The sequence below is a fragment of the Balaenoptera borealis genome (genome assembly GCF_965194805.1).
Source record: "Balaenoptera borealis genome assembly, chromosome: 6".
NCBI lineage: Eukaryota > Metazoa > Chordata > Mammalia > Artiodactyla > Balaenopteridae > Balaenoptera > Balaenoptera borealis.
This window is the reverse complement of record NC_138863.1, coordinates 452784-466124: the sequence shown is the minus strand read 5'-3', so window position 1 is coordinate 466124 and position 13341 is coordinate 452784. Positions and strand designations below refer to the sequence as shown.

The 13341-nt window shown below is 45.6% G+C and overlaps 1 protein-coding gene across 4 annotated transcripts in view; it reads left to right on the top strand.

Annotated features, from left to right (window-relative positions):
* The window catches only part of SEPTIN2 (septin 2), a 32887-nt gene that overhangs the window by 10285 nt on the left and 9261 nt on the right, over positions 1-13341 (top strand). For all 4 annotated transcript variants that reach the window (XM_082396044.1, XM_082396045.1, XM_082396047.1 and 1 more), the window contains exons 4-10: positions 6770-6856; positions 7609-7732; positions 8673-8807; positions 8971-9088; positions 11165-11266; positions 11666-11811; positions 13183-13266. In XM_082396044.1, the coding sequence (XP_082252170.1) occupies positions 6770-6856; positions 7609-7732; positions 8673-8807; positions 8971-9088; positions 11165-11266; positions 11666-11811; positions 13183-13266 (796 nt within the window). The remainder of the gene's footprint in view (positions 1-6769; positions 6857-7608; positions 7733-8672; positions 8808-8970; positions 9089-11164; positions 11267-11665; positions 11812-13182; positions 13267-13341) is intronic.

The following is a 13341-nucleotide window of genomic DNA, read 5'->3' as shown; positions in this document are numbered from 1 at the left end:
GATGATGTTAATAATGCAAATTCCGGTTCCTGGTAGAAAAGAGAAACACAGTGCAGTCTGTCACACGGTTACTTAATTTAGAGCTTTAAAACCAGACAATTACTTCTGGCCCTGATAGAATAACTCAGGGGTTGAAAAGCTCTTTCTGTAAAGGGTCAGATAGTAAATATTTAAGGCTTTGTGAGCATTACAGCTTTTGGTGCAGCTGTGAGCTCCACGACAGTGACGACGCATGACGACGCATGAACAAACAGGCATAGCTGTCCCAGTGAAGCTCTGTTTTGTTCATGTGGTAGAGGGCTAGATTTGCAGGAGAGCCACAGTTTGCCAAACCCGGAAAAAGCTGTACCAGACTAGTCCTCTTGACCTGAATAAGCAGAAGGCTCGGCAAGATATAAGAAACAGCCCTTTTAAGACACTGAACAGGCAATGCAGGACTTTGGTCCTTGAGAGAAGGAAAAAAAATTCTATGAACTATAAAGTTACTCCAGCTTTCTGCCATTCACCTGCCCTTTTCCCATGGAGGAGTAAACCTAACACGGTTAGTCTCGGCTAAAGAATGAGACCACAGTTCGGGGAAGCTGAGGTAGCAGGCAGAGTTCCACAGAAGAGAACGACTTCACACATCTGCACTGGGGTTCCTTTTGGCACCATGGCTGAACAGTAACTTGTATATGGGTAGGGGAAGCCTCCATGAAGCCAAGCAAAATAGAACCACCAGGAAGGAGACTGCATGGAGTTGGAGAGCCGGAAAGGGGTCAAGGAGACATTGGAATTCCAGCCAACCAGGGGGGAAATCTTACTGAACACCCATGACATTCAGGAAAGTCCTTGCTTAGGAGTAGGGCTAAACTCACATAAAGGCTGTTCTAAACCCTGTCTAACAAAGCTTATAAACGAACCTTGAAAGGATCAAGCTTGTTTACAAATGAATTACCTACTTGCCAGGACAAAAACCCATCACTCATTAAAGAAGGACATTAAAATCTAGACACTTACAGTATAACCTTCACAATACTAAGCATCCAGTAAAAAGTTCCTGGATATGCAGAGAAGGGGAAAAAAATGACCCATAACCAGGACAGAGATCAAGCAGTAGAAACAGATCCAGAAAAGAACAAAATGGAACTTCTAGAGGTTAAAAAGTGTATACAACGTCTGAGATGAAAAATTTTCTGATGGGCCTAACAGCAAATTGTACACTGCAGAAGAACTGGGGCAATAGAAAGCATCCAAACTAAAACACCAAGCAGAATAAATATAAAGAAAAGCACACCAGGGCATGTAATCAGATGGTGAAAACCACTGATAAATGGAAAAATCTTACAAGAAGCCAGAAAAAAAGAAAACATTACATAGGGTCAGAGGTAAGAAAGACCACTGACTGCTCATCAGGAATCATGTAAGCCGTGTGGAATGACAGTTTAAAGTACTGAAAATATAAAAGTATCAGCCTAGAATTCTGTGTTTGTCAAAAATAACCTTTAAAAATGAAGGTTAAAAAGAAGATAAAGACATCTTCAGATAAATAAGTGGAAAGAATTTATTGGTATCAGACGTATACTGTAAGGAAGATTAAATGAGGTTTTCAAGTTGGCACAGAAGGGAGAGCACTGGAAATGGCACATGTGTTGGTAAAAGTAAGACTTCTTGCTTTTTAATTTCTTTCAAAGATAATTGATAGTGTGTAACATGTAGGAATAAAATGAACAAGGATAGCACAGAGGACAGGGTGAGTAGAAGTGTGCAGCTGTGAACTTCTTACATTACGTGTGAGGTGATAGAACATTATTGAAAGGAAGATGCTGGATTAGTGGTGCCATTGTGAACTTAAGAGCATCCACTAGAAAACTAAAGATTTGGCTAAAAGCCAATAGCTTTGATAAAATAGAATATAAAAAAGTATTCAGTCCAAAAGAAAGCAGGAAAAGAAAAAAGGATAGATGAGACAATAGAAAAAGGGCAGCAAGATGGCAGGCTTGAGCACAGCCTTGTCGATAATTATGTGTAAATGGACAAGGCAAAGTATAAGGGAAAGGTAGGCGTTATCAGACTAAATGACCTCCTGTTGTCTACAGGTAAAACCCTTTTCGTTAAAAATAAAAGAATGGGACATTGTGATACAAGCCCCAGTCATAAAGCTGAAGTGGCTGAATTACTATCAGACAAAGCAGACTTTAGGTCTACTACCTGAATATTCCCAGAGAGGAAGAACTTTATATCATAACGAGAAAGGGATCTGTTCAAAACGTCGTCTAAAATATGCATGACGCAGAGTCTGATGGGAGAAAGATAAATCTGTGAGGACAGGAGTTTTTGACACGCCTCACAGTGACTTATGAAGCAGATACAAAGTCAGTAGTGTTGTGGAATGTTTAAGTTATGCTGTCAGACAGTACAGCCCAGCTGACGTGCGGAGCACTGTGCTGAACGGCTGCAGGACACCCGTTCTTCGAAGGCGCGTGGAACATTCACCGGACATGCTCTGCATTAGGAGAGTATTAGGCCAAGCACTGCCCTGTTGCAAATGATGAGAAAAGTAGACTTAATTCCTCATGAGCCTAGACACAGACACCTTAATAAAATTGTAGCGAGCCCTTAATACAGTCAGTTCTACTGTAACACAATATATGTGTGTTGCTAAAAAATCACCATGCGGGGAAAATAGGGACACAACACTCAAAACCTTCCTCAGTGACGTGTTAGGAACATAGTAAAAATGATCTCAGTTTCACACGTTAAATGGTTAAGAAATCAAAATTACTACACCACATAAGCCACTGAACTGAAGTTTGTGAAAGTGGGCATCAGGACGGTTGCAGCCTGTGTGTTATTGTGAGGTTGTGGAAGGAGGGCTGTCTGAGGATGGGTGGACAGTTGGGACACTGGAGGTGAGTGGCTGTGGCTTGTAATACATCAGCTGGTAGCTGTGGTGTATGCCTTGGGAGTGTTCCTTTGTGGCTTGATTCTGCTGGGTAGACCTAGTTTGTCACCAGTGAAATCACACATAAGTAAATGCAACATTTGTATTATGCTGAAATTGTTACATAATATATCAGTTGTGTTGGAACAAATTGTCACTTTCAAAGCAAGTGTCATGGCAGGACTGACTGTGCATCCTAAACGAATGGGGTTGATCGCAGGAATGTGTGGATTAACACTGGAAATGAATCACTTTGGTCCTAAAGGGGAAATACCTACAGTTAGCATTACTCTTACTTGTGAAAAACTGAGAGAAAGAAGTACAGTCTCCTTAATGGCAAATAACATGATTTGTGTATGTTAAAATCATAAGAAAACTACAAAGCTGCTAGATCTAATAGGTAAAGTTTAGCAAGATTGCAGGTTCCGGTCAATATACAAAAGTCAACTTTATTTCTGTAATTACCAGCAAGTAATTTAAAAATGAACATAGAAATACAATATCAAAAACAATTACAATGATAAAATCTTTTTAAAAGACAGTACCATTTATAGTAATACAAAAGGTACATACTGCTTAGGGATAATATAACAAAATGTGGGGACTTCCCTGGCAGTCCAGTGGTTAAGGATCTGCCTTCCAATGCAGGGGACGCGGGTTCAATCCCTGGTCGGGGAACTAAGATCCCACATGCCGCGGGGCAGCTAAGCCCGCGCGCTGCAACTACTGAGCACTCGGACCGCAACAAAAAGATCCCACATGCCGCAACTATAGACCCAGCACAGACAAAAATAAAAATAAATAAATTTTTTTTTTAAAGTATTAAACTTAAAAAAATTTTTTTAACAAAATGTGTGCAAGACCAACACTGAAAACTTCAAAACACAGCTGAAAAAACCAAAGGAAAGCTGACTGAGTTGCGAGACCTCACCCACTCGTGGAGTGGGGCTCTTCAGATGTCCTACCTCCCCAAACTGATCCATAGAGTCAATTAAATCCCTGTCAAAATCACAGCAGACTTTTGAAAAACAGGAATTAACGATCTGATTCTAAAGTGCAAATGTAAATGCAGAGGGCCTAGAATTTGACAACAATCTGATTTCCAACAAAATCCACAGCAGTGTGTAAGGTAGGCATAGAGATCAACTGCATAAAATAACAGCCCAGACCGCATGTATACGGTCAGCTGATTTTTGACTAAAGTGCCAAGGTAATTCAGCATGGGAAAAAGGTTAGTCTTTTTACAAATAGTGCTGTAGCAATTGCTTGATTGTTTGGGAAAAAAATGAACTCTAGCCCCTCCTTCACACTGAACATCAGCAATGAACTCAGAATGGATTGTTGACCTAGTTGGAAAGCTATAAAAAGTCTAGGAGAAAATTGCTTTAAAAACGTTTATGACTTTGGAGCACGCAGATTGCTTAGGACACGAAGAGCAGTAGTCACAAAAGAAAATAATACGTTGTGCTTCACTCAAGATTTGCCTTCTTCTAAAGGCACCAGTAAGAAGATAGGCCATAAACTGAGCAAGTATTCATATCGTAGTTTATGCGACACAGGACTTACATCTAGAATATAAAAATTTTCACAGGCTTAGTTAGAAGACAAATGACCCAATTACAAAAAGGGTCAAAAGATTTGAAGAGACATTTCACGGGAGGTAAACAGATGGGTGGTAAACACACAATGACGTCCTCTTCAGTCATCAGGGAAACACACGTGAACACCACCATGAGGTAGCCCTGCATACCCTCCAGACTGGCTGAAGTGCTACAGGCAGGCAGTGCAAGTGTTAGCAGTGGAGCAGCTGGTGAGCAGGCAAAGTGTGCCCTTTCTTCACAGTTACACGCGCACCCTGCGACTCAGCGGTCCCCTCCTCGGTGTTTACCCAAGAGAAGTGATAGCACGTCACAGACTGTGTGTGAATGCTCGAAGCCAGTTTTCTGGACATAGCTCAGGTGTCTGTCCAGCAGCAGGTTGTGTTGTATCCACACGACAGAACATGGCTCGGCAGTGCAGAGAAACAGGCTACCAACAGGGGCAGGAGCACGGACCACCCTCAGAAGCTAATTAATTGTATGCTGAGCCAAAGCTGCCAGACACAGCGGAGAGGGCGTGCTGTTTGTTTTGTGTTAGAATGTTTGGATGGTGATGGATTTATACTGGTCCACACCTTCATGCCTGTCTTGTTTCCCCCATCTAAAGGCACGTATTTGGGACACTCCCAGCTGGGATAGAGATACTAGTGAAAGTATTAGAACAGAGCAAAGCTAGGTGTGCTCAGAGATTCAGCCCAAGGGTGGCATCATGTTCTGAGTTAATAAGCAGATTATTTGTAGATGTTACCCAAAAGCTATTCCAAGTGAAATAATCACTTATACCTTTAAAATTAAGATTCATAATTTAGAATCAGCCATCTCCACTCAGACACATTTGCTCAGCTGTCTTCTGGCCTTGGTCCCTTTTCAGCTGTATTAGTTACAGCTCTCACCATTCAGTCGGTGACAGTGGCTTTGCCTGTCATCTTCCCCTGCTGGACTGCCAGGCTCCGTGGGAGCAGGGACTCACCTGTCCTGTTGTCCGCTGGGTCCCCGCACCTACACCTGTGCCCGGCACTCGGGGAGAGGACTTGGCACATCCTGGTAACGTCCCCTGCAAACGTAGTGAATGTGTAAAAGGGCGTTTCTGGACACTCTATTAAAAGGACAGCTTGCTGGGATAGTGTGTATTTAGTCATATTCTTGCTCTCATATTTGGACATGTTCAAAATGTAATTCTGTTTTTGTCCTTTTAATGTTCCTTTTCATCTATGAAAATTGCAGTCTAGTTAAAGTGCAGTCCTAATTGTGTATGTCTACAAATTTCAGATTCAATCTTCTGTTCTTGATTTTCCCAGAGGTAATTTTTAAATCAGATGTATGCTCCTTCCACAGGCTGTGCAGGCACTTAGCAGAGGGGGGGGGGTCACACCAAGGTGCCCAGGGGACAGTCGGACCAATACATGCAAACTTAAGCCTTAGATGATGACTTCCAGTGAAGTGTTGAAATCTGTTCATGCTTCCTTGGAATAGAAATTTTAATTTTTGGTATTTTGCATCTTCTTTGAAGTTAAACTTCAAATATTCAGAATACGTGATACACAGTGGTTTAAGTGGAATTTTTAACTTGTTAAATGCTTGAGTGGCTATGCGCTGCCTGAATTGGTCGCGTTACACTCAGCAGAGTGAGCAGGAAGTTGCCTGACGTGCGGTGGTTGCCAGCGGTGGGATGCGGGGCTGTGAGTGAAACAGGAAGAGGGCAGGGGGCCTGCTCCTGCCTTGCTGTCACCGGGGAGGTGGCGGACCGGTTGTGTGCAAGGGTTAGCTGTCCATCCATCCTCCGTGCCCTGATCCCACAGCTTGGGAAGCTGGGTGGTGTTGACGGTGTTGTGTGTGTTCAGTTCTCTGAAACGTGATGAATTTAAGGCTTAGCGGAGCCCATACCTGAAAACCTACTGTGCATTCCTTTTCTCAAAAAATAAAAACCCACCTCAAGTCCATTCCACATATTTGGGAAGAGGTCACATTGTGTTAATGATCTTAACGGATTCTGGAGCGTCACAGACCTGGATTCCAGTTGAGGCCTTGCTCCGGACAGCACTGAGCGCACAGGCTACTGACCTTGGAGCCCCTATTCCCCCATCAGTGGGACCGGGAGGGTTGTGCCATTTTCACGGTCGTCACATGGGATGCAGAGATGGATGTTTGTGAGGCACTTAGTCCAGGGCCGGGCCTCACGTAAACACTCAACAGATTTGACTGTGTCACACATATAACGTCACGACATCAATTTCCTTTTTGTTTCAAGGTGAATCGGGTCTCGGAAAATCAACTCTCATAAACAGCCTCTTCCTGACTGACCTCTACCCAGAAAGAGTCATACCTGGAGCTGCAGGTACAGAAGTTTCCATGCTGCACTACATGAAAGCTGCTACAGAGTGCATAATTAGTATTTTGTGCCTTAGCTTTGTGTTTTGTTTGTTTTTGTTTGGCTGTAGACAGAAGGAGAACGTCAGTCAGGTAGGGAAAGGTGTGCTGCACCTGATGTCCTTGGATCTCGATTATACACACTCTGACCATGTACCATGGTCCATCTTCTCCAAGCTTGTCTTCTTTGTCTACAAAGTGCAATAGTTCCTGCCTATGTTGTATGTTTGATGGGAGGATCAGTGTTCTCATGAAAAAACCGGCATACACAGAAGATTTCTGTGGGCACAGGTGTCGTCTGACCTCTTCCCCTAGGTGTGAGCGTCCAGCACTGGACACTGGGCTTTGTGAGGCTGTTGAGTGAATGAACTGTGCATACATCAGTCTGGGACTTGGGCCACCACAACACGACTGCAGCCCTTGGACAGTTTTTAAATGGATTCATTAATTGTTCTTTTTGCCCCAGGAATCAGAAATTATAATTTTCAATTCCCAAGCAGCCCTTTAATCTTAGCTGCGATGTTTCCCGTGCTGACCCTGGGTCATTTTTACACAGTCCTCATGTTACCTTCTGAGAACTGTCCTTAAAGAGAGATAGTGAACTTCTGAGTCATTTGTTTAATAATAAAGTAACTAACAGGTAATTTCTCATTTTTGCAAACTGGTTCTATTTTAAGGTACGTTCTCTTATTACGTTTGCTTCTTCTTTTTTTTTTTTAGAGAAAATTGAAAGAACTGTCCAAATTGAGGCTTCAACTGTTGAGATTGAAGAGCGAGGGGTCAAGCTGCGGCTGACCGTGGTGGACACGCCAGGCTACGGGGACGCCATCAACTGCAGGGATTGGTGCGTGCCCCAGAGCCCCGCCGGTGACGAGGCCGTGTGCCTGCTCATGCTTGTTTCCGCGTATTTCAGTCTGTAATGTTGGTGACTGATTGCTGGGTTTGGGGTATCTGTGTATAGTAAAACAATGAGACAATTTAAGTCATTTTAATTACGGCATTTTAAATGAGGAATTTCACAGGGAAGGAGTATTTTCTTTTGTAAGAGCGTTCTAGTGAGATCTGATATCACAAAGCCAACCATACAGCAAATGCTAGTATAAATAAAGCACGTTGATTTGGACCATGGCCAGTGGACAAGATATGGTAGTACAGCCTTTCTCTTTTCCATATTCAAGAAGATGAAATCTCTTAAGAGACTTGCTCAAGAGCTAGTGTCTGTAACTGGCTGCTTGTTGGCACCATTTGCACAAGTAAAGAAATCCAGAAGTAGAATGTAAGAGCGGTCTGTCCCCTGTACCTTGCAGAGAATATGCTTTCATTGTACAAGCTCTCCTAGTTCTAATCCCCATAAACGTAAAGCACCAACTTTCCAGCACTAATAAGAGGGAAGGAAGGAAGGAGAGGGCTTTCTTGCGTCTTTCTCCGTCACCGGGGGTCTCTCCCTTCCTTCCGCGGGCACCCCTTAGCTCCCCTGTTCTTGACCCGTGTTCCGCTCCCACTCTGCCCCGACTGACTGTCTTCAGTCAGTCAGCTCAGCCTCTTTGTAACCTATTCCATCCAGGCTTTTGACCTTCAACACTTAAGGAAATGATTCTTGGCACAGTGTCCAAAAGCCTCCGTCTTGCCAAACCTAGGAGTCGGTTTTCTGTTCCCATCTTACAGTTGAATTATTAAATCACACCTGCTGGAGAGGCAGGAGACAGAACAGCTCGTTTGGCCTTGGACGCTGGGGACAGCTGCCTCTTGCATCCCGTGATTGCTCGTATCTGTGTTGCTCTCAGCTTTAAGACAATCATCTCCTACATCGACGAGCAGTTTGAACGGTACCTGCATGACGAGAGTGGTCTGAACAGACGGCACATCATCGATAACAGGGTGCACTGTTGCTTTTACTTCATTTCTCCCTTCGGACACGGGTAAGTAAGCGTTTACCATGGAAACCTGATTAAGATTTCGTGTTTACTATGTGGGTTTCCAACTTTCCTCCAAACTGCATATTGTATTATAAGAATTGGGGTAATTTTGAGGGAAAAAAATTCAGTGTGATCTCCTTATTCTTCCCTTAAACATGACTTTTAGACTTAAGCCCTTGGATGTTGCGTTTATGAAGGCGATACACAACAAGGTGAACATTGTGCCTGTCATCGCGAAAGCTGACACGCTCACGCTGAAGGAGCGGGAGCGCCTGAAGAAGAGGGTGCGTGCTGGGCTCGCCGGGGCGGCCGGGCCGGAGCGGGCCGGGGCGGGCGGGGCGTCTGGCGGTGGGTTCCACAGTCCCTGGCTGGCACGGAGCCGGCCTCGCTGATGTCCGTGCTGTCAGCGTCGGTGCGCCTCTGTCGTCTCACAATTGTGTAAGTCAGACGAATTCTTAGAAGGGAACTGGTGTGCGTTTATATTTTTGCAAGAGGGCTGCGTTTCCCTCGAAACAAGCTTGTAGCCGTTGGCGGCCCCCAAGGCAGAGTGTGGGCCTGGTCCCCTGCGGCCCTGGAGCGGCTCTGGACGTGCTCCCATCGCTCGTAGGGTCCCTTCTGAGAGATGGGAGATGGCACCTCGCTGCAATTTGTGCTCGCCTGGTTGCTGGTCTGAGTATCTGTCATGGTGCTTGAAGCCCGTTGCCGTGTTCTCTGGGGTTTTAGAGCCTTGCTGCTCTTTATTGCATTTTTATTGACTTACAGATACTTGTATATTTTTAGAGATTGACTGTCACGTTGCAGATTATTTCACCTAGTTAGACTTTTGTGTTATTTCATGTTTCTCTTAACGTCTTCTGCCATAAGCGGAGTTTTAAAATTATATGGACTCATGTTTGTCAGCCTTTTCCTTTATTGTCTCAAGTGTCTGCCAGTTTTTTAGGAAATATTCAGGCCCTTGGAAGAGTCCCTGAAAACTTAGGCATTTTTATGCTTGACAATAAGTGTTTTGGCAATTTACACTTAAGGGGACTTCAGCTTTTACAGGATGTTACATTAAATGTCGGACAGGTAGGAGGGGCAGGTGTCAGGGTTAGGAGGCTTTATACCCATCTCTGATCCTGTGTCCAGAATTCTTAGGGCCCGATTTCAAAGGCTGAAATGACTTGAAGTCTTGGGCCTCTGCAGTCCCTCTCTTTCTCTGGTTTCCTCCTTGTACCTGTGGGCGTGCTCCTCCCTCCCAGTCTGAGAACACCTGCCCGCCTCCCTGTCTCTGAGAATGGTCCCGTCCTTCTTGCAGTCGCCCACAGTGAGGAGGTGATTCTCTCTGATCCATCACTTTCTTGCTCCGGGTGGGGAGCAGGCAGAGCAGGTTCATGCTCACCGCTCAGCTTCTCCATCTCACTGGGGAGTGAGCAGTTAGGAGCAGACTAAGGTCGGCTTGCAAGGGGGAGAGGGTGCGGGGAGGAGGGCCTTTTCTTAAATCCGGACGTAGTGCAGACCATGGGTTCGTCCAAGATCTTTGACCACGCAAGGCCCTTCAGGTCACATTAAGGAGGAAAAAACTGGGGAGCAGGTTTGAAGTAGGGGTGCTTCCTGCTGACTTGGCTTGTGTTCTCCCTTCCCTTGGTGGTCCAGACTCTGGCGTGAGAGTAAAAGCAGAGCCCCAACCTCGCATCTGATGGAGCACCAACAGTGGGGGTTTGGGGGCGGTGGCTGCTTAGTAGACTGGCTGGTGAATGCCTGCTTACTTCAACTGCAGCCCAGTTTCCCTTTCCCTCTGGGCTACTCTACTACTTGGTTGATAGTTCAGACTGTGAGGTTACACTGCTGACCACTTTTTTCCTATTGAATAAAATCCAGACCCCTAGATCCCTCACCTGGTGGCATTCAGGGAACTGTCCACCTCAGTTGTTTCTTTGTCCTGTCCAACTAGATGTCTTAACCTTCCAGCCATCCTAGATTTCTTGTGATTCCCAAGATACAACCCTTGCGTCCTCCCCTCCATGCCTTTGAGGAGATGTTCCCTCTGGGCGCATCTCCCTTCTCTACCTGCAGGACTCCTTCCGGAGGCTGGTTGTGGTGTGGTCTCCTTTTACCTGCTGTACCGGGACTGTCGTTAGCCTGCTGCTTTGTGCAGTGAAGGTGGTGATACATTGTTGTTGTTATTCTGGACAGCGGGTCCCTCAGAGTGCGAGCATGAATACCTTTTTAGCGGTTTGTAAAATCATTTGAAAATGATTTTAATCAATATGATTATTGACATTTGGATAACTCTGACATACTTCTAATATGATGCATTAGACTTGACTGAAATAGTATGCAGTTGGCTACAGTTGCTCCTGGCTTGGTCTTTCTTTCAGATTCTGGATGAAATTGAAGAACATAACATCAAAATCTATCACTTACCTGATGCAGAGTCAGATGAAGATGAAGATTTTAAAGAGCAGACTAGACTTCTCAAGGTAGGAACTCTGTCTCCAAGTACACAGTGTAACTAACTCCTGTTTCCTGTAGTCAGTGCATTTAAGATGGAAAGAGCTGGCAAAGCACACAGTCTTAGAAGGCTTGACCTCTGAGGCTGCCAGGTAGACTTGGTCACAGTAGTAGTTTTGCTCTAAAGATATTCTGGCATAGCTGTCACCTGAGGCTTAGAAATCTTACTGCAGGTTTAGTTTGATTTCATGCAGTTTGTCCCATGTGGAAAAGAACTGCCACTTGCAAGTAAGACGTGTACCGCTAGCTTTCCAGGGGGGCCTCGTAGTTGGCAGCAGCGTGCTCATTCTGTGCTGGCGTTCCTGTGTTTGCCGTGCACGTTGGGGTTCCCTGTGTGGAGCCAGTCTACCCCGTGTGTCTCTTTCTAGGCCAGTATCCCATTCTCTGTGGTTGGATCCAATCAGCTGATTGAAGCCAAAGGCAAGAAAGTCAGAGGCCGCCTCTACCCGTGGGGCGTCGTGGAGGTGGAGAACCCAGAGCACAACGACTTTCTGAAACTGAGGACGATGCTGATGTGAGGCGCGCCGGCGTTCCCGCTGGCTTGGGGGGCAGAGCTTTCGGCGGGGGGTGTGTGCGTGGGGCCTGCGAGCCACGCCGGCTCCGTCGTGCTCCTGCCGCGGGGCTGTCCCCGCTTGGTGCAGAGGCCCTCCCCTCTCTGGGACTGTAGCAGACTAGCCTCTTCCGCCTGGGGCCTGTAGCTTAATACACTCGCCTTCCTAATCTCAAAGACCTTTTTGATGCTACAAGTAGACTAGACCTCACCTGTGGTGTGGCTGCACCACACACAGGACACCTCTTGCTCTGGTGAGGAAATGGACGGCTTCGCTGCCTGGGGCCCTGAGAGCCTTCTCCCGCCGCCGCTGAAATGCAGCAGACCGCCCATCAGCCTCAGGCTCTCGCACGAGGCGGCCCCGGTTAGCCTTGGGCTTCTCCAGTGGGTTCTTAGCAGCTACAACGGACCTGACTACAAAAACAGACTTTTTTCCTCTAAAAATAAATTGTGCATTTAGTAACAAACATGCATTGCTGTTGCCCTTGAATAAAGAGGCTAAAAGAAAGAGTGTTGCTAAAATCTAACCCCTCTTTCATCAGAATTCTGAGTTCAAAGAACGGCTGGTCCAGATAAATTTTGAAGAACTAAAAATTGCTCTACAGGCCACGTAGGTCTCACTTGGTTTCGGAATTTTTGGTGATTTAAAATCACTAAAAATACCATTAAAGTTGGCATTCAAGTTATGTCAGATGTAATTCAGTCACCATGTCAGGTGTGAAAGGGCACCCAGGCCCTCCGGGGACAGGCCCTTGCCTGTCATGATCCTGTCTCAGAGCTGAGTGCTTAAGTATCTGAAAAAGCTGGGCCGAAGCTATAAACGTTTTCCAAGATGATTAGAAGATGCAAAGTGCTGTTTCTATCTCATCCAGAAGATTAGTACTTTGATTTATGGTTTTCTCCACAGGTGACTCTAATAGGCTCTTTGTGACATACACGTTAAGCTTGAGTCACAAATGTTTGAATTGCTTGTTTTTCGTAAGTTCTTTTAGAAAAGTGTGCTCTGTTTCAGACATTGTTTACCTAAACAATCTCCTAAAGCCTCTGTGCCTCTCCCTCTGTCCACTGTGGTGACCTCACGCAAGGGGTGGTGCTTGTGGCAGAGACCCTGTGGCCCAGCTGGGTGTGTCGGTGCGTTGTTTATCGTGGTAGCAAAGAGATGTGCCTCTGTAGATGTTTCCACAGCCTCATTCCCTTATCCCGAAATTCCAGCAACTTTGTGTACTGTTTACCAAGTAATCTGGGGTCTTAGTTCCTGGTGTGTGTGCTGTGTCCTTGATTGGGTGTTTTTTCCATGCGAATGGCATAGCCCTGGTGCATCCTTTTCTCTTTCAGCACTCACATGCAGGATCTCCAAGAGGTGACCCAGGACCTTCACTATGAAAACTTCCGATCCGAGAGGCTCAAAAGAGGCGGCAGGTTGTTGCCCCAAGTCATGCTGTCCCCTCAGTCCATATTGTGTCACCTCGAGTCATGCTGTCCGCCTCTCCTCTG